General features: G+C 37.1%; 2 protein-coding genes and 1 long non-coding RNA gene across 5 annotated transcripts; 1 reads left to right on the top strand and 2 right to left on the bottom strand.

The window, feature by feature from the left end:
• Window positions 1–2,877: 2,877 nt before the first annotated feature.
• Window positions 2,878–12,059, bottom strand: LOC116687888 (uncharacterized). The gene is made up of 2 exons (XR_004331656.1): window positions 11,941–12,059; window positions 2,878–3,315 (listed from the first exon to the last, which is right to left on the bottom strand). It is a non-coding gene; the product is annotated as an uncharacterized LOC116687888 (long non-coding RNA).
• On the bottom strand, window positions 3,070–16,004 carry gnb1b (guanine nucleotide binding protein (G protein), beta polypeptide 1b). 2 transcript variants are annotated; one of them, XM_032513591.1, is made up of 11 exons: window positions 15,774–16,004; window positions 9,900–9,999; window positions 9,707–9,745; window positions 9,128–9,234; window positions 8,745–8,808; window positions 6,411–6,573; window positions 6,229–6,295; window positions 5,880–6,081; window positions 5,536–5,752; window positions 5,252–5,367; window positions 3,070–4,567 (listed from the first exon to the last, which is right to left on the bottom strand). In XM_032513591.1, the coding sequence occupies exons 2-10, from the start codon at window positions 9,954–9,956 to the stop codon at window positions 5,261–5,263; spliced, it is 1,023 nt and encodes a 340-aa protein (XP_032369482.1). In that variant the 5' UTR covers window positions 9,957–9,999; window positions 15,774–16,004; the 3' UTR covers window positions 3,070–4,567; window positions 5,252–5,260. The 2 variants fall into 2 exon arrangements, with proteins under 2 accessions (XP_032369482.1, XP_032369481.1); XM_032513590.1 differs by lacking the exon at window positions 15,774–16,004 and adding an exon at window positions 15,478–15,729.
• On the top strand, window positions 15,835–21,273 carry LOC116687887 (calglandulin). Of its 2 annotated transcripts, none has more exons than XM_032513592.1 (5): window positions 15,835–15,917; window positions 18,145–18,319; window positions 20,196–20,340; window positions 20,616–20,716; window positions 21,141–21,273. In XM_032513592.1, the coding sequence occupies exons 1-5, from the start codon at window positions 15,861–15,863 to the stop codon at window positions 21,182–21,184; spliced, it is 522 nt and encodes a 173-aa protein (XP_032369483.1). In that variant the 5' UTR covers window positions 15,835–15,860; the 3' UTR covers window positions 21,185–21,273. The 2 variants fall into 2 exon arrangements, with proteins under 2 accessions (XP_032369483.1, XP_032369485.1); XM_032513594.1 differs by lacking the exon at window positions 15,835–15,917 and adding an exon at window positions 17,382–17,951.
• Window position 21,274: the final 1 nt, after the last annotated feature.

Genomic DNA, 21,274 nt, shown 5'->3' with positions numbered 1-21,274 from the left:
TGCTCAGATTTAAACGGTTTACGGCATGACGTGTCATAGCCGATGAGAGCAAGAGCAACTGTCCATGGATGAGTGTAACTCCCCGATGTGAGTTGAATGCAGATATGAGTCGCGCGTGCTCAGATTTTAACGGTTTACGGCATACATAACATTTCATACTGAAATTTGTGAAATAATAACGTTTTCTCATTACAAACAATACCAGAAGATGGGAAACAGTTCAAAAACGTTTTAGCTATCTATGATTGTTTGATTGCTAACGTCAGCTCAAAACGCCATTCAACTGACAACCTTTGTTGTGTTAGCTTGTAGCTAAGCCAGCAGTCATGTAGACTGTTGGTCCATTTTTACTGTATTGACATTACAAAAGTATTTTGTTAGCATCTTGTATGCTACTTGTCGCAAAGTGACGCATGCGCAATTCACAGCTTCACTCGTTGCAAAGTGACGCATGCGCGACTCAAATCTGCACTTGACTTATTTTGGGGAGAATGATAGTCACTCCTCGATGTAAGTCGAGTTTTTGAACGTTTTGAAATTACTGCTTACTTAGCTACAAACTAGCAATCAAACACAACAAAGGCAATCACTTGAATGGCGTTTTGAGCTAACATTAGCAATCAAATAATCATAGATAGCTACGTTTCTAAAATGATTCCCATTGTCTTTTTTATTTTTTATTGTTTGTAATGAGAAAAGTTTATTATTTCATGGATTTCCCAAATTTCAGTATAAAATGTTATGCCGTAAAACATTTCAATCTGAGGATGCGCAACTCAAATCTGCACTCGATTTCCATCGGAAAAGGACACTCAACTCTCATCGGGTATGACATGTCATGCCGTAAACCGTTTAAATGTGAGCATGCGCGACTCAAATCTGCATCGGGGAGTGACAACTGTTTTGTACACAATCCGTTCTGCCTGCTCGATCGGGCATTTACAGATGATGTACAAATGTTTACGACACTGCACAATCTGTTCCCATAGAAAGTAAAAGAAAGTTTGGACCACAGTAGCAGTCTGCCTCCACCGGAAAGTTAACGATAGTTTAGCTAACAGCTAATTTGGCTAACCACTAGCTGAGACAGCATGTAAAAGACCCGTTTGAAAATAACAGGTAAAATATCTAACAGCTGTTACGTCAGTTCTACGTTACTTGTGCTCATTTAAAATACAATCACTCAATAGTTGTCTTTATTTTTACTGTAAAGTCATAATTTAGCAGATGGCAGACCGCTACTGTGGAACAGCTCGCGCAGTGTCGTAATCTTCAGACATCAGGATTATCATCTTGCGCATGCGCAGGACGGATCGTGCAGGCAGAACGGATCGTGTACTGACAACAACATCCACTATAGCTATGACGCGGTTATTTTGGATACTGTGTAACTTGTAGGAAAGGCCCGCCGTACGACATAGATTGATTGGTTGTGGTTAGGCATTAACCTCGAGTGAAAGTTAGGATAGCCGATTGGTCTTGGGCTAGGACCTGAACAAACTGGGTTACGTTACCTTGGGTTGGCATAGACGCCTGGCCAATAGTAGTGTGTGAGTGCTATTGAAGGGCAGGCCTTTCCTAGAAGATGCGTGGGTTCCATAATAACGCCTGACTACACAGTAGCAGCTTCGTTAAGTACTAGTTAGCTAGGTTGTGTTGGTTGACAGAGATCATAGACTGTATCCATATGTCTATGGCAGCGATGGGGACAGTTGACGTATAAGTCGTACAAACTTTGAATGGAAGATCTATAAAGTTGAGCCTACATTCCACATTGTCGCAAAATGTCTCAATAAATGTATTTGACCACAAGGATTTACCTTAAATTGAAACGTTATTTCTGTTTTATTGTCTTATTTTCAACATTGATAACCGCTCCATACATCTCGACGCATCACAATGCGTGTTTTTAGGGGCACATACATGTAAACATTCATTGCATCGTTGAATCTGCGCCATGGGTTAACGTCATTATGATCTCAAACACGAACAGTGTGATGTGTAACAGTGTTGACATCAGCTACATCTTAAAACATTTTGACTTTGACATTCAGTGTCAACGGTTTGTTGCCAACATGCAGTTGTGATATGTTGAGGAGACTAGCAAATTTGTGTCGTCAAAGATTATATTGAATTTCAAGTCTGTGCTAAGTAGACGTTAGATGTTAATTAACATGTTTATAAAGAGGATAATATCAAGTCATTTGGCATTATAATTATTTCCAAGTCATCCAACAACTGTTGTTTACTTGTATGCCTTTTTTTTTCCTTTTACATAAAAATAAAATCTTGTATATAACAGACAGTATAATACAGTTAATATGAAATAGTTAACCTACATGATTAAGTTTTGATTTAGAAACAGATTTATGTAATCCAAAACTACAGTATTTTGTAGTGCTGGTTTGTCAACAATGAGAGACACCTTGTAAAAGTACAGTAGGCCTATATTGCGGTAAAAATACAAAAGACGCTACAAGGCAAAAGCAGAGGGCAACACCCAAATTCATTACACTCACAAAATTGTAGCTACTGTATTCCAATGTGACGTTCGCTAGATTTTGTTCTAGATAGAGCAGGCCAAAATCTATTGGCTGGATTTGTTTGTCTTAAAAACTAAGGAAGCCAACCCACAGGTCTCAGAATCTAAAATAAGTAAAACTTAATTGCATACCTACAATCAACTGGTTGTTTTTCGCTTTTGAATTTGGTCTTACGTTGGTTCTCTCGCTTTAATTCTTGCCCTCCCTGAACAATAGTGAAAAAGCTATCTCATACAACTACAAGTTACCTGTCAGAAAGCAGAGGAATGTTAAATCTGAATGACATGTATACAACATCCAATGCTGCCTTTAGATTTAACTCAACAAAAAGAGATCTCAAACAGCGTTTTATTACTTTTTTTTTCAATCAATAACAGTACAATTTAGTACAGTATCTATCTTGCATCCAGCTCACCGTGTAACACCAACAGACAAATGAAATACAAAAAGTGTAAAGGTACATAAGGGTGCAGAGCTCTATAATATCAATGGAAAGAGAAAAAAGAATCCATCTCAGTTGAATTGCATTTTCACTTGTGGCCACACAAGAAATACATCACATTTATTGTACATCATTGCAGATAAAAGAAAAGTGAAAATATGTCACAACTTTAACAAAAGTGCTCCTGTATACAGTGAAATGTTGTCATTCAGATGCTCCGATTTTCAATTTAAGACCAGAAAAAAAAAAATGTACAAAAGTTAAAGTATGGACAGTAGGTGAGGGTGTTTTTGTTCCATCGAGTGTGAAGATTTGAAGGAGAAACAAGGACTGAATTCTCACAATGATTGTTATAATTATTACAAAAATTGGCATCAATAGAACTGGTAAGCATCATTTACACTGAGTATGCAATCAATATTAAGTCTCTCCATTCTTGCTCACTCTGGTGCATAGCAATACCAGTATTAGTACACGTTTATGCAGAATTTGAGCCAACACAAATTTGGCTTCTAGGTTTCAATCAATAGGTTACTCTCCTTTTCAGAAACAAAGAAAATTAGGATTTTTGCACCATTGAAAGCAAGTCTACAGCATGCACATCTAAATTAACTCATGGCAGACAAAATTAAATGTCTTAACTCAAAACATCAGACCATTATTTTCAGACATTGATTTGTACATTTCATTCAGAGTTGCAACTGCAGTCCCAAGCAAAGGAAGTGTCTATTTAGTCAGGTGACGTGTTTCACTCAAAGTGAATACTAAAACACAAACCCCCATCCATATGATAAAATTCAGCCATGCCCCAATTATCTCAGCACCTACCTCAGAATCCCACCCTTTCCCACCCAAAGTCAAAGGCATGTACAAGAATTGAGGGGGTGAACTGGATAAGTTACTCGTAATAACTCCTTTTGTACTGGAATGAGCATTAATAACTTATAGCATGTGCTTGGTTAGTTAACATAGTATTAGTTGAGAGGCCAAGCTTCTTCATGTGCAAAAGGCTGTGATAAAACAATAACAGCTAGTATATAAATGCATAATGGACATTTTGAAAGCTGCTCGTGTAATATGATCCAAGCTTTTACTAGCATTTCTTGCTGCATGTTTTTTCTCATCTGTCTTATGATTTAACTGGATTAGAAAGACAAGCTGTAATTCAAACATCTCTAAAACCACAAAAGAAAAATGACAAAAGGAAAGCCTTCAAGAAAAAAAAACACATCAGAATAGAATTCTTTAAAAAAAGAAAAAGGAAAAAAGTTAAATAATTTGTACAATTACACTCCAACATTTGCTTTCAAGACGCACACATTTGCATGGGATGATAGTGTTGTTTTCTCTTTCAAGGTAACATTAAATGGTCCAAGAAGGAATGCACAAGTTTCTGATTCGATACCACAGGAGATCCTTTCTTAACTAGGTGATAAACAATTGTGCTCTTCTTTGTGTAGGAAAGGAATTGGCTTCCCTTCATTTTTGTGGTGTCCAAGTCAGTTTAAAACAGTGTTGAAAATGCTGTGAACATTCTGAAGTTGTAATGGTCTTCCAGTCAACTTTGGAGTAAAAAGAACATCTGGGAAACAAAGAAATGCAATTTAGAAATTTACCTTATCCAACTTGATCTACAGTTAGTCAATTTAAACTTCTGTGAAATGGAATTTAAGACTTAATGACACAGACCGGCATCAGAATGCAGGTGCTTCTGCAACCTGCAGATACAAAGCTATTTGTTTTTTTGTTGGCCTTTTGGAGGAGCCTACCAAAATGAAGACATCTATTTTTTGGTGAAAGAAATTTAGTCTAATGAAAAATGAAATGATATTAAACCTACATACAGTATTTACAGGAATTGTCCCTTACGGTTTGTAAGCAACATTCAAAGTTGCTGAAAATGTAGTAGCAAGAATGTTTGTCAAAACAAAGTCAAAAAGAGAATTCCAAAATTCATTCAATGTTACACATGTCTCAAATATGCAGCCCAGCAATACACTAAGAAAAAAGACATTTTATTGAATCCACAACACTCTTAAACCTGTAAGGGACAAAATTAGAGCAAGATCCCATTAGCATCCACTCCAGCAATGCAAAAGATTAGGCTTCAACAACATGCAACTACAGGTTTAGAACTATTTCTTTACCAGGAATAGAATAACCTTAGGTACACATGTAAGAACATGTGAAACAGTAGTAGTAGTAATAATAATAATAATAATAATATAATAATAATAATAATAATAATAATAACTAAAAAAAGAACCTTCAGGCTTCAATTCCAGATCTTCAGAAAACTGTCCCAGGATCCCGTTGCAACTGCCATGCCATCATCAGTAACTCCCAGGCAGCTAACACGGTTGTCATGTCCAGCCAACACACCTAGACAAGATAAACAATTGTAATTTAGTCTAAAAGACTAAAAATCAAGACAGCAAGCAAGTACATTTGATCACTTTGTCCAATTATCAACCCCAGGCACTTTTGTAATGCGTTCCTTCATGTTGCAAAAATTGGACATCTATTGGAGATCCTGCTTCAACTACTTACCAGCACGGTCGGCTTTTAGTGTGTCCCACACGTTACAGTTGAAGTCATCATATCCCGCCAGAAGAAGACGGCCACTCTTTGAGAATGCAACAGAGGTGATGCCACAGATGATATTGTCATGAGAGTAGATCATTAATTCCTGGTCAGCACGCAGATCAAACAGCCTGCAGGTGGCATCATCGGAGCCCGTGGCAAAGGCATTGCCATTAGGGAAGAACTGAAAATTACAAAAGAGAAATCGTTAACGCACATCAGACACAAAAACAAGAAGAACACCTATATAAAATAGTTATTTAAAACACAAACATGTCCCAAAGTACAATTTCAACTAAAAAACAACTTACGCAGATGGCATTGATGTCAGACTCATGGCCCGTAAATGTTTGTCTGCACATGCCCTCTCGAACATCCCAGAGTTTAGCAGAGGCATCACAAGCGCCTGAGACGAATAACCGGGAGTCAGGGGCCAATGACAGGCTCATGACATCACCTGTGTGTCCAGCAAATGTGGTTGTCTGCTGGCCAGTCTCAATGTCCCAAAGTGCACTATGAAGTGAAATACAAGATTAGGATACCAGTTTGCCATTTCTCCAACATCTTTGGTTTACCCCCAAATTTTGACTCATATATTATATCATAATATATAATACCATATAATAACTCAAGGTTGACATGGGCCATCTGTTTACCTACCAAGTGGTATCTCCAGAGCTTGTAACAATCTGGTTGTCATCAAGAAAGCGACAACAGGACAGGTATCCTGATATTCAAAAAAAATGAAAATAAAAAATAATCAATGGGAGTTATTAATATGGAATTTCATGTCAAATATATAAGTAGCAGTAGAAAAGTAACTAGCGGAGTAGATCATATACCTGTATGTCCAGCGAGCTCACGGCTCACACGTACATTCCCCTCACGCGTTTTGAGGTTGTAGATGGAACAGATGTTGTCTAAGCCACCACAGGCCACGTAATTTCCTGAAGGTGCATATGCACAAGTCATGACCCAGGAAGATCGAAGTGGGATGGCATGAACCTACAACAAAAGTGACAAACACACACACAAATGTGTTAATTTCCTTTAAAAACGTCATGGTACAGTAAAGTCAGTTTTTGTACAGTGGCTAGTTTTACCAGTCTTTAAAAAAAAAAAAAAATCCAAATTGGATTTTGGAGGGCAACCTTTTTAAGATTACTTTTGACACCCTGTGCTAACACTCTGGAAATACCAGGATGCCCTTATAATTTGTTGATGTAAAATATACACCAAATATACACAACAACAACACATCTAACTAACTCCAATGCTAGACTTGTTTTTTCGAACATGCCAGGTCACCAACTGAAACACCATTTTGATGGAAAAATCGTATACATCAATCAATACGCTGCAGTGCCACTTAGTGGCACTCACAGACAGCTTAATGTGGCCACTTAATTTAACAAAAGGCTGAAAATAGCAGTGTTTTCCATTTGTGAGCCCGTATACACATTGAGGTATTTAGGGCTGCAGCGGTTAACCGATCTCACCGTTAAAAAAGGCACGGTTAATTAATCGTAAAGGCACGAGTGTTAACAGACAGCACGTTATGTGTAGCAGTTCTTCTTTTTAAACCTCGTTGACAACAAAAGGCTTGTGTGTGCGCTTGTCACCGCAAGTATTGATTGTCAGGGTCCCCCGTACTGCTGCAATTTTTTAATGTTACGTCAAGTAAACGAACTGCAGGAAAACTCGAAGCAGAGCAAGCCCGGCCTCACGACAGCTGCAAGGGGGAATTCAACCCCAAGTTGGTAAATTTGTTTGTTAATTGTTTTAAACTTAATTCATTGTTAGCTTGTTAACGTTACCAGTTAGCCAATGTTGGCCTGTTTAATGTATTTTTTCCCCCTTTATTAGTGACAGTGGATAGACAGGAAAGGGGGAGAGAGATGGGGGATGACACACAGCAAAGGGCCGCAGGTCGGCTTCAAACCCGGGCTGCTGCAGGACTCAGCCAACATAGGGCGAACGGGGTGAGCTAGAGGCCGTCTGGCCTGTTTAACGTCAATGGTAACGTTACAGTTAGCGCCATCAAAAAAAGACAGTAGAAGCAGACGTTTGCATTTACAGTGAGTGCACCGACGACGTGATACATTCATCTGAGTCAAAACTCTAACAGCTCAAACATGTCAATGACGTTACTTTCTCTTCTTCATTCGCTGTGGGACATTAGGCCTCAAACAGATCTCTCGATTGCATTTTGTCCTTGGCAACATGCTGCGCATCTCCCTGTGACAGGTGCATCTTGTCTAGCAGCTCCACCAACATATAGAAACACAGCTAACAGGGCCGTTTCTAGATTTTTGAGGGCCCAGAGGACAGCACTGGCCTTTGTTTGTTGTGTGAGTGACTCATCTCTAGTCTCTAATCTTTTCAGACAAATTTGAACTAAAAAAGGTTGAGGGCTGATCATATAATCATTTTCAAAACATTCAAAACTGTTACTGTGTTATTACCGTTTTAAAAGGCAGCAATACGTAACACATTAAAATCTAGAGTGTTTGTGTGATTTTGTACATTAGCAGTGAAATAAATCAATGCATAATAAATCGTGAAACCGTGATTATTCTTTAGACTATAATCCTACCAACAAAATCTATAATCGTTGCATCCCTATTTCCCATTAACAATTCTGACCTCAATCTGGCCTGTAATCTTCTCAGTAGGTCTAGAGATTTTAATTCCTGGTTGGATTTATTGCTTACTGTATCAAACTCAATGTCTTCTTCTTCAGTGTTTGAGAACATCATTCTGCACACAACTTCAGCCCATCCCACTCACTGCACACCAGACACACTAGCCTCAAGGTAAAGGCCACAAATGCCTCAGCCTCCAGCAACTCTTTTGAATTTATTCCAAATGAATGCAGCATGGGTCAAGTTAGTTAGTTTCCTCCTTGTACTTCTAGTATAGCCTAATGAGTTAGTATAGGTGCAAGGCGCAAAATACAGTGCAGCAGGGACAATATTAAAAAAAGATTGCTTTTCCTGCCTCAGGTTTTAAATATATAGCAGATATTAATTTGTATGCAGATGGAAACATTTGACATGCCTTTATCTGCAAGTCTGAACTGCTGCTGTTATAACTTTGCATTACAATTATATGACACAGATTGGCATGATTCAATTATTACTTAATTAATCCCTGTGACAAAACACATGACTTACCTTATTTGTGGTATAGCTGTCCCAAATAATGAGTTTGCCATCTTGAGAGGCACTGACCAAGAGCCTACAAAAAAAATGAGAACAGCAATATTAACATAAACACAAACATCAATTAGAGTTGTACCACAAAATCTATTTTTTTTATCTACAATCATAAGCCAAAAACTGAGGAAAAAAGACTGCAGGAAAAGAAGATGCCTGCCACACTGCTGAAAAACCTAATGTATGAATACAATATTCACTACATCAATGTAACAACTTACATTTAGGCATCATCTTACTTTTACACATTGCTCAACATTTGACATAAAGCATGAACAGAACGTAACATAAACAAAATCTCCCTTTGCATTATAAGTCATAAACACTGGCAGTTGGGTTACCTGGAATCTGTTCCCCAATGCATGGCATAGATTTTAGCCAAATGACCCCGCAGCGTTCGTCTTGTACGCATCTGGATTCGGCCAACGGGGTCAATATTAGCTGTGATCTGCAAAACATTAAGATAAGATACACCTTTTATTGATCCCCAGCAGGGGAGTTTGGTTGTTGAAGCAGTACAACAGAAACAATATAGACTGATACAGATAAGTATAGAAAGTAAAATAAATAATTAGAGGTACATAAACTAAAATGGCGTAAAAAATAGAAACTAAACTCTACAGAGCAGAAGGCACGATAAATGTAAATGTGCTGTATTTATATAAAGGCACGATAAAGTGAGTGGTGCTGATAAAATGACAGTGGTGTGATTAATAGAAGCGGAGTCTTAAGAGAATATATTGCAAGGGTCATTGTAGCATTAACAGAGTATAAGGTGCAGCGGTGCAATAATAGTATATAATAATGTATAGTATAATAAAATATATAGTATAGTACAGCAATATAATGTAGCATATAGAATAATTTAGTGTAAGATAAAACAATGTATATAAAACACACACACACACACACACACTTACCTGTGATAGCGTGGCATCTGCACATGCTTTCCTGGCATCCTGAAAGGAAGAATACTATTTAGGGCAGAATTTCTCACATCTGCCTGTATAGGCTTAACTCTGACTCAACATGTAAATGGCATTTTTAATGATAATTGATTGTATGAAAAATAAAGTGTTTAAAAAAAAAAAAAAAAACCTGTTTGTTACTCACTCTGATCTGATTTTTGAGCTGCTCTGCCTCTTGGCGTAACTGGTCCAGTTCACTCATTTTATTCTGCTTTTTCAATTACCTTACTCCAGCTACTGGGGCACTTGTTGATTAAAAAAGAAGAAAGAGAAGCACTTTAATCAGTCAAGTAAATCTTCCTCATTTTAAACTCAAGGTCATATTTTCAAACCATAAGCAAAGTGGGCCTGACAAAACCAAATCTCTTAACAGTAGAAGGCAATGAAAGGGGAGGGTTGGATTTTCAGCCAGCTTGCTGTCACTTTTCAATCAACTAAATGGTTTACCTACAATACATGCAACGTACAGGTAACGGTTCAACCTTACTGTCCTGTGCCTTACTGCTAACATAATCCTGACCCACAATTTAGATTGCCAGACAAATCTTGTTAAGGCATGACTTTCCAGTTATCCGACAATCAGTCATTATCCTATTGACCTCAATCCCTGGGATACTCAAAAGTTTTAACCAATAAGCCATTAATACAGAGCCTCGAAGTCCTCTTATAGTTCATCTAATAAAATGAATTAGATGAAAGAGAAGACGATGGAGTAGAAGCACTGCTGGGTCTTTGTGGTGATCACATGCATGTGCTTTGCACAAAAGCAAATCTCCTTCAAAAACAATCCAAGGCCTACTTTACTTTTTAACGACAATTACTGGAAACATGGAAACCGTATTTTTATTCGTAAACCAAAAGCACAAATACATGCAAGAATTAAATCTAAATCCAAAACCACGGGTAAAGCCACTCGGCCAGGCATGCTAAAACACTTATTTACAGTATGAACTTCAATATTCAATGGAAAATAATCTCAAAATAAAATAGTACAACGTGGTGTCAACATAAAATAGCGCTTTCAAGCCGGGGAGCGGAATTCACTTTTTGGCGAAAACAAAATACTTTCACCCAGGAAACGCATGCTCGTTTCTTGGGAGTGTTTTAATTCAAAACACAATATTTTTCCTAAACTTAACTAGTCGTTTTGGTCATCGCTGTATGACGCTCACTTTTTCTTGGCTAAACTCTACTTTCTACTTTGGCCATTGAAAGGACTGTTATCTGGTGGTGCCTGTAGCCGGCTAACAGTCACCTATTGGCGGCTAAACACATGTAGCAACTGCCGCTCAAATTTTATCGTTCTATCGCACTATAGCCTTGTCACGTTACAGCACGTTACTTAGTTTAAAATACTTCTATTTTAGGTATATAATATATGGTCTATTGGTGAAGTAGCATTGATCACTTTTCTCCGCCGGGAGAAAAAATAATACAGCAGAAGCAGGGACACTGCGACACACATGGCAATTCATCTGTTTGATGACACATGCACAGTCCAAGTCTACTTATTTAAAGCAATGAAATAGTTTTTGCAAAAGAAGCACAATGCAACATGACCACAAATATTTGTGAACAACTTACTGAATATACCATCTTATTTTGAATAAGGTCAGTAGTTGTTTGCGATGTTAGTTTGTGAAATAGTCACTGATTGCTTACCAACTCTAGCATTCTTGGGAAATGGATAACCTTGGGCTCCGATCCATCTAATCAATTATTCAAATGTGTACAGAAGTACATTAGGAAAAACAATAGTGCAACTATACTCTTAATGTGTTTAAAGTATGTGTTTTAAATGGTACACGTTTGTTTGTAGTACTTAAATCATACACAGACTACACCCAGAAAACTGGCTCACAAAAAAGAAATTGAGTATGCACATACAAATTTGACCAAATGCAACATCGATTGGGATTTTCTACTGATCTGATGAAAAAAAAAATTGACTTCAAAAAGGCAACTTTCTGGAAATATTTTACATGACATTGGGAAATTACAACCCAGTAACCACGTTCTTTAAGCACATAGTGACTCTCATCACTTGTAGTTTTAAAAAAAAATAATAAAAAAACGAGTCTGCAAGCTGTTTTCTATGAGACATATTGCCCCCTTGTAGCTTGAAAGAACAAACCATAAAACCTATGTTTACATAACGTGAGTAGCAGTTCAAAGTGCCATATTACAATGTAAAAAAAAGGAAAAAAGATTGGCTCACATGATAAACTGACAAGAGGAAAACTAAAATCTAATTCAGATTTACTGCGGATTGCAAGCAATGCATCATTCAGTTGGACCAATTTGCCTTCCCAGTTGCCTTACCTGGTGTATTTCAGTCAGTAGGCCTATGTCACTGGAGTTTCAGGACAAGACTGAAAATCTTCTTTACCTGACTATGTTATCCTTTAGGTCTGTTGATTGGTTGACCTTTTTAACACAGGTTATCCTCTTACACTAATTAATCTATAAATAAATGTGTCATGAATTGTGTTTATGCAGTATCATCAAGTGACAGCAGAATGCTCTTTTCACCTTGAAAACCTCTGAAAATATTGTTGATACCTATTTAAAAACAATCCTCAACTTTTGTTAAATTGATAAATATTTTTTTCTGTGAAAAAATAAAAGTTGAATCAGTTGTGCCGATATGCATTATCAGATTAAAAAAAAGTTGACTAATGCCCAAAGTAGAGCACGTTAAATGTGTTGTTTTCTGTCTCAACATACAGTATAATTAATATATTTACATGAATCTAGCAAAAAAAAAAAAAAAAAAGACATGTAAAAGATCTTATATTTGGGTTAAGTTATAAACAAAGTTATAGTATAAAAATGTACTGATGTTTCAATAATGATTTATTAGCAAAACAATGCTACCTAAATTAAACTGGTCATTTTAGCTTTCTTTTAATTCTGATTAATAAAATTTAATTTATACATCCTTTAGTGATATATTAAATTCCCACTTTGTTCACAATCAAATTACAAGATGCAATTAATTTTTTATTCTTCTTTTTATATCAAATCCTAAAACTGCAATGGTAAATCCATAAGTGGGATGGATCTAAGTTTTTAATATTCAATAATAGAAATATTATTTTACATAGGTCCACAGCGGGCTCTGTGGATGCTTACAGCTAAGGAGTTCCTCTCCCTCCACACTTCTCCTTTTAAAGCGCCTGATCAGGGTCAGCTGACTGCATGATAGACAATGAGCAGCGGCAAACAGCCTGGAGTTGTAGCTCACTGGCTGTTCTCAGGTCCCTTAAGGGCAGTCTATGCCAGCTACTTTCAAAAAGGTGTCTCCTACATTTCCAGTTAATTTCTTTTTTACCTGTCTGCCATATTTTACATCTGTTCTCGAAAGACAAGTCTGTGTATATGTACTGTTAAAAGATGATAATGCAATGTTCCACAGGTCTAAAGCTGGATCATAGAAAAAGCCATAACCAGCAATATCACTGAGCAACTACATAATCCTAAAAGCTAAAATCCTCCGTCAATGAGTCTCTAATCCTATCCATGTCCACTAACATAAACAGCTGGCAAAGCCAGCCCAGGCATTAGAAATATGTTTTCCCAATCATAAAAGGATGAGTTTAATCTTAACTCTTTTACACAAAACATGCTTAAAGCAAGTGCCTGGATTTTCACACAGCCAGTGAAATCAAGAGCCTAATACAGTCCCTTTCTTCTAGTTGTCCAGTGTGGCCAGCTACTGTACAATTAGTACCATTCTTAATAAACTAGGATGAAGTTGCATTTTCAAGGAATCCATTTGCATATTCAATTAATTTGCGAATTACATACACAACTGGCACAAAGTAAAATAATGTATTAAGCTACTGTATGGCAGATAGATGTAAGATATGACAGCACTAAGTAAGAGAATCAACATACCTACTGTGCATATTTACTTATGATGCACTGGTTTACCCAACTCTAGATGTGCTGTACTGATAGTTGACTGTCACTGTGTGCAGTACTATGATTTGCCTACAACTGTAGTCTAGTTTGCATTGTATTTGAATGGCTGCTGGATAGCTGTTTTAGTTAGGGTTTTATGTTTAGAGGGTTGGGCTACTCAGGCTCTACACATATTTCAGGGGAAAATTAGTTGCAATTCAGCACCATAATGTGGCAGAATACTGAGGATTAGACTATTAGTATCCGACTACGTCTAATCGAATGTCTACATTTACTTAACGCTACACAGTGTAATGATAATATGACTTACACTGATGGAAATCTAAGTAGATCCAGCTAAACGCCATCTTGCAGACTGCTGTCCGCTAGTTAGCCTGCTAGCAGGCTAGCCAGTGTGGGCCTGCAGGCAAGGCAGAGCTAGTATTAAAGAAAGCAATGTACTGTCACTTTATTAGTAACCGTTTCGCTTGTGATTTAAAAATGTCCGGTAGACAAGCAGAGTCGATAACGTAAGCTGAATTTTACAACAAATAAATCAAACACTTATAGCATCTAATGCAAAAAAAACCAACGTAACCACAGCCACTTAGGGGTAGACTCAGCTGCTCTTCCGCAATTACATGGAGTGCTATGTAGTTAGCTTTTAAGCCAACATAATGTGGGTAAACCTAGAAACCCGGTGGTTGCTTGGCCTTCAGAAATCCACTTGCGTAGTAGCAATCTCGTTAAAACTGACAGTGCACAGTTGATTTGATTACAACGTTCCACTGTATTTATTTGGTTCTCTAATCCTGAAGTGGACCTGAGCCTGCAACAAAACTGCAAGGTCGGGCGGCGGTGGCCTGTGTGGGACTTCAGGAGCAACAAATGCGGGTGATTTTAAATAAAGTAGAAGACCATCTATCACCCATTGCTGCATAACGTTAACTAACTAAATATAAATAACTAACGATAGTTACTAACCTAAGTTAAAGGCGTTGCACTGGCGCGGCCGTTTCGTTTCAGGATGCAGCAATAACGTTATGCTAACTTATTACTTTGGCTTGTAAAAAAATAAAATAAAAAGGTGTTAATGCGGCTACAATAACAAGTTAATAACATGTAGCTGATGTATAGTGAGCACTTGTCATGTTAATTAGGGATGCTGGGTGTTCTGCCATTGCCAAAAACAATTGTTGTTCATTTGTTTACAGGACATTTATTGTTTCAGCCCAACCCAGTATGTCATCATTGACTTGCGGCAACATCTTGAAATAAACCATTTCGAGTAGAAAAAACATTTCGAGCACAAAACAACTATAAAGCTTAAAGTGCTGAACTTATCACTAGAATGTATTTTGCCCATTAACTACCCAGTACTTTTAAGTACAGTATTTTAGGCCGAGAAGCACCACCGCAGGGCCATCACTGACATCCAGCCTCACTGGCCAACATTTCCGTTGCTTCAACGCCAGCCAGGAGCTTTCACTGAACATTGACAGTTAACATAGCTTACTCACTGGACTGAATGCATAAGAAATTATGTAGCAATCTGTTTATCCACCGCAAATACTGATTTCCAGGGTCCACCGCTGCAGACAGTCTTATAACGTTACCATAGCCACTAGTATTTTCTCATGATAAAATAGCCAACTCAACGTTAGCTAACCGCAGCTAACTAGCTAAATGGCTAAGCAGCTAGATTTCGCTACCCCACCCCCGGAGAGTCCAATTCCGCCACAATTAATCAGCTAATGATTTTAATAGTTACTCTGGAAGATGTAGAAGCAGCATGCTTGTCGCTTTTTTCACCTTACCTGATTCAATTTGCGTTTGTTTTTGCGTGTTGGCATTGACTGGAAAGCAAGACGGCGTATACCTCCGATCCACGCATCAACGAACACCACAACGCTAGGCTACTAACTAGCCAGCCAGCTAGCGTCAGTTTTCCGAGGAGCAGCCCTTCCCGAACGCAGCAGGCTACGGCTATAGGGAGCTTGACAACCTCAGTCAACTGGAGAGGGGAGGGGGGATCACACCCATTAGCTAGCTAGCCTTGTACTGTAGACACTGCCCAGGCAGACAATAATGATGCTCTTTAAAGTAACAATACCTCATTCAATAAGACTGTCTCCCTTTTGCCAAGCTTAACATCTGCCCTTTCCGTAGTAACACTCTCGTCCGGCCATCGAACGACGAGATGGGCGCGGTAACCCTGCAGTCAGTGCTGGGAAACCCCACGCTGCAGCAGCGATGGGTATATAACCATCTATTGATGTTTTATACAGCTGGAGATTATCAATCACTTCGAACAATGTTTAGCACTTCGTATTTTGTATACGTGCATTGCGGAAGAGTGGACTGAAAGCCAAAGAACACGGTGTTCGTTTCTCTATCTTCAGTGAAAGGCTGAGTCAGTTAGTCACTCGGGCCCAAATTTGGTTCCTAAAGTAAGTGGTGGTGTATCAGCAGGGCTCTCTTAGCATTGTCAAACAATATTTAACATAATCTGGCCATAGGTAATTAGGAAATAGTGTGTTCTTATGTTAATGTGTATAGTACGGATCACTTTGTTTCCTCGGGTGGGTTTCTCAGAATACAAATAATGGACATTTCAGCACATAACACCTTTTTTGGTGCAATTCTAGGAAGCTGTCACTGTTAAACTTAATACATTCCCTGAAATATCATACACATTATCACAGTTTATCTATGTGTTGTTGTCCTTTTAATTTGGAATTAGTTGTCACATTATGTAGGCAACAGTACTTCAAACAAAGAGGTAGTTGTAAGATAAGCTTTATTTGTGCTGGAAGTCTTGTTGAGATCAGCAAGAGACCTGAGAACTTACATATAGGCTATACAACATTACAAGATAATTCAGCCACACAAAACAATAATCACACAAAAGAGAATTATTCCTATTATTAAAAGTATAAATAAGCCGAATGGTCCATTAAACAGTAAGAATGAGTGTATCTTTATCTAACTTCAATTTGTTTTTCATTTCATTCTAGTACTAATGTGCATAGTACCAGCAATCAATAAAAAAAAGTACATGTGTACAACACACCATTTACTTTGAATATAAAACATCCATACAAATAAGGGTTGGAACTCACATACAAAATTGCTTTTAGTTGAGTGATGTGTATTTGAATTGATAAATGCCTGAGACGGGTCATCCCAATAATTGGATTGCAACTAAAGATGCAGAAGCAGAAAGAAGACATTATTTCCACATTGCTTTGCCTAATCATAAACCATTTTGCTTTGTAGATGGGCCTTCACAAGCTTTCACTGCACCTCTATGCAAATTACTAACAAAACTGCCATTCCCTTTAAGTTTCATTTTTAAACTCTTTGGTGTATCAAGTAAACTTTTTCCACTGAGTTGTGTATAGGTCATAAGGAGCCCAATCAATGTAATCTGGTCATTTCAACCAGTTAATTGACCATGATTTTTATTAATTAATTTATTCATTCATTCTTCTACATTGATCCAAACTTTATTATCTCTAAGGAACCATCTTCTGTTATGGATAGTTTGGTCTTACATGACTCCTTTTGTGGTTCAAACTATGACCCAACAATGAAAATGTTAAACGTGAGTGTACAAAAATAGAATATAGGACAGAACATTATAGTTTTTTATTGATTAACCTGCTGATTATTAGATCATGTAAATAGTTGTTTCATTTGCTACTGTATCATATGCATGTGGCATTCATAGCCCTTCCCCTTGCCTTGACTAACAAATGGGAAATTCTTAATGTTACCACTGCAATGTTGGAAATAACTTCTTAAGTGCCTCCTTATTTGGTTGTCTGCTTTCATGAGAGTCACTGGGGGCTGCATAGACACCTGCTAATGGCTAACAGCAAGCTAATTGCCGTTCCCATAAGTAGACCATGTGATGTTGAGGTCAGAAAATGCATCTAATAGTTTTTACATTTTGTTATCTTATCTCTCTCCTGTTCTGTCTTGGTTACTTTGAGAACAGCATTATATTTTAACTAATTACAAGTTTACCAAACCAGTTATCTTCCAAAGTTATATTCAAGTTTAACTACGCTGAATACAATTTGTTAGTTGAGATATACCAAATGTTCCTCATGGGGGATTAGCAAATCCATCCTTTAGGCGCCATAAAAGGCCACAAAGCATGCGCCTCTAACCCCTGGGGAAAGAGCATTATAAGTGGATGACTTGGCCAATGCATCCTCTCATTCGACAGTAAGTGTTGCCACAGTGTTTGTCCTCAGCCGTGTTTGGACTACCAGGAAAAATGGTGAGAATCTTATTAAGGAACTAACTTCACAAATAAAAATGTTTATTTTATTAAATGTAATTAACCTTGTTAAATTTAACATAAAGTAATTCCAGACGATTTACTGTGCTGATAACTCTCCTCTTGATTAATCTGGTAGAAGACTGATATTAAATACTGCAACTCCCTAATTAACTCCCTTATTTTCTTTCAGGCCAACAAGTTAACACAAGAGCAGATCACAGAGTACAAAGGAGTTTTTGAGATGTTTGATGAAGAGGGGAATGGAGATGTTAAGACACAGGAGCTGGAGAGGCTGATGAGTTTAATGGGGATCAATCCTACAAAGAGAGAGCTCAGCCAGATGGCCAAAGATGTGGACAAAGATGGTGAATATAAACTGAAATGATAGTAATGCCCAAACTATGGAATATTATTCTTGGCTTTCATAACCTTTATGGACCACTGACTAAGTTTGAAATAATATAGGTAGTTAAGGTATTATACACACCTGTGACAGCATATTTCTTGAACTTCCTCCTAATTAAGTATATACTGTATGTGAATTAAAATGTAATCCAGTACAACAGCCCTGCCACGAATTGGATATTTTTAACATATTATAATGGTAATCATATATTAATATATATTTTATTGGTAATTATTTTGGTTATGAGTTAGAAAGCTGCTTTAACTCTATGTTTGGGACCAGTGGTGGTGTATTTGACTGTTACTATTGTTAAATAGTTCTATTTCCATAAACGAGTAATGCCTTAAAATGCCTTTAGTAATTCCTTGAGCAATGCCTTGCATGTATTCTGAGCTCCACCTGGAGGTGAGGATGGAAGAATAAGCTTTATCTGTCTAAAGTTCAGCCCGAACCAGTCAGTAATGTGCTTAATTAGGCTCTGTGATAATAATATGGCTTTCACATCAGCTAAAGATTTCTATTAAAATTAGATAAAGTATTGTAAAGAAGATCAAATGGATTTTTGCTACTACTTCTAATAGGGTGGAGATCAATTAATCCAAGACATATTATATTATTATTAGGAATTGCTCTTGAATCTGGATTTGTATTGCAAATCTACATACATTTAGGATTTAGCGTAACATCTCCCAAAATGCATTATAAAAATACATAACATTATCTAATACTGCAGTATTCTGTTTTACTGCAGGTTACCACATTAATCACTAGGTGTCAGTGTTTCCCTATGTGTGAATTGTGTATAAAGCGCTTTACTTTATAAGGCACACACACACACACACACACACGCACGCACGCACGCACGCACGCACGCACGCACGCACGCGCGCACACACACACACACACACACACACCACACACACACCACACACACCACATTAGTTCCCCAATAATAAATAGTTTATTGTCAAAACTATAACATTTAATCACACAGAACAAAATAACTAACAAAACAAAAGAAACATGACAAAGAAGTCATGTGACATGAACAGGGGCTTCCTTAATGCACCATCATTTTCTGCTTTCAGCTAATTTAAGGAGGACTTCTTGACTTTTTCTTGAATAACTTTTATGTTAAATTATGTTCCCTGTACATTTCCCTTAACTACATTGTGCCATTTCCTTTCTTTTTTCATATTTCCCCTACTCTTAGCCATCTCTCTCTCTCTCTCTCTCTCTCTCTCTCTCTCTCTCTCTATGCCTGTCTGAACTGAAAGGATGAAAGAACAAATGTAATGCTGCCTTTTTCTATTAATTCTATTTTGGCATTTTGATGTCAAAGATGTATTGTTGGACAGTAATGATTAATACTGACTCAATTCTAGCTGTAAAAAAAATGGCTAGATTTTTATATTCCAGCCATTTTTACCCAAATACAAGAATCTGTAACAACAACAAAAATGTTTTGGTTCTTATAAAAATGCTGGAAACAGAAGATGTCCTTTAATGCTAAAATATCACTCAACAATTTCCCTTTCTAAAAGCTAATTTTTTTAGGTTTATTCAGGACATTGTGACCACCGGAGTTTTTCAGAGATATTGGGAAACAGTTCATTGGGGTTGGATAATTGTAGTAAAGGCTCTGATGTTGTAATTCATTTTAATTTCATTGGAAATATAATTCCACAATATCTATGTATTTTTTTCTCTTCTATTTACAGCATGTATGTATTTGTGTCTACATAAATATGTCTATCCACCAAGCAAACAAAAGTTACGGCGCCGCACACAGATAGTGAGGGTTTGTTAAACAGATTATTTTTGTGACGCTCCAGGTAAAGGGACATTTAACTGTGACAGCTTCCTGGGTCTGATGGCACTGTACCTAGAAAGAACCAAGAACCAGGATGATGAACTCCGAGCTGCTTTTAAAGTATTTGACAAAGATGCCAAAGGATACATCGACTGGAACACGCTCAAGTAAGAATAACAGTGAATGGAAAAAGTGATGGAAAAGCAAAGCATAAACATTTCCCTAACACTGAATAAATACATTCTTATCAACTCTTAATTGCATGCTGGATTACAAGACAATGTCAACTATTTAAGTGAAAAATAATGATTTATTTTGATCCCAAATAAAAATCTAGATTGAACAAAGAAAAAAAACTCACACATTGTTTTTGTTAATTCATTGAGATTATTTTGTCATAATGCTCTTTCAGCGTTTTCTTTTTTTTAATATGCATTTCCAGATATGTACTGATGAACGCAGGGGAACCACTCAATGAGATTGAGGCAGAGCAGATGATGAAGGAGGCAGATAAAGATGGCGATGGAACCATTAATTATGAAGGTTATTTCAATTACTGGCCATAACAACTCTACAAAGTCCTTTATTTGGTTGAAAATATATAAAAATATATATATTATATAATTATAATAGTGTACATTTTTACAGTACTGCATTGCTGTTCTGTTTTGTAAACATATTGTCATATTGATTCAGTATAGGTCATCTATTTTCTAGGTCAAAACGTAATTACTATTCAACACGATAAATACATAATGTTTTTACAATTTATGTATGTATAGTATGTATGTACAGTATGTATGTATGTATGTGGAAATTGGAGCCAGATATAGGATAAGGATTGTATTTGTTTCCAATTGGGAGTTCAATTTGTATATCAAAAATGTGTCCTTAAATTGAAATAGATGGGATGACAGGGGAATTGTGAAATTACAAAAATATTTACTGCTGATTTGAACTCTTTCAGAATTTGTGGCCATGATGACTGGGGACTCGTTCAAAATGAGCTGAAGATCTTGTGGATGTTCTGCAGCTGTTGTGAATATGTGTTTCAATTACACACAATTGTAAAAAAAAAAGAAAAAAAAAGAAAAGAAAAAG

This window comes from Etheostoma spectabile, chromosome 4 (assembly GCF_008692095.1).
Source record: "Etheostoma spectabile isolate EspeVRDwgs_2016 chromosome 4, UIUC_Espe_1.0, whole genome shotgun sequence".
NCBI lineage: Eukaryota > Metazoa > Chordata > Actinopteri > Perciformes > Percidae > Etheostoma > Etheostoma spectabile.
This window is presented reverse-complemented; position numbering and strand designations above follow the sequence as displayed.

What these genes read in the sequence shown, in the direction of transcription:
- gnb1b (XM_032513591.1), bottom strand. Translation starts at nt 9,956, where the DNA reads ATGAGTGAACTGGACCAGTTACGCCAAGAGGCAGAGCAGCTCAAAAAT. An exon ending in CAGATGCCACGCTATCACAG is followed by an intron (nt 9,235 to 9,706) that starts GTAAGTGTGTGT and finishes AATGTTTTGCAG; the next exon opens with ATCACAGCTAATATTGACCC. An exon ending in CTGACATCAATGCCATCTGC is followed by an intron (nt 5,753 to 5,879) that starts GTAAGTTGTTTT and finishes TGTAATTTTCAG; the next exon opens with TTCTTCCCTAATGGCAATGC.
- LOC116687887 (XM_032513592.1), top strand. Translation starts at nt 15,861, where the DNA reads ATGGGCGCGGTAACCCTGCAGTCAGTGCTGGGAAACCCCACGCTGCAG. An exon ending in CAAAGATGTGGACAAAGATG is followed by an intron (nt 18,320 to 20,195) that starts GTGAATATAAAC and finishes GTGACGCTCCAG; the next exon opens with GTAAAGGGACATTTAACTGT. An exon ending in TGGAACCATTAATTATGAAG is followed by an intron (nt 20,717 to 21,140) that starts GTTATTTCAATT and finishes GAACTCTTTCAG; the next exon opens with AATTTGTGGCCATGATGACT.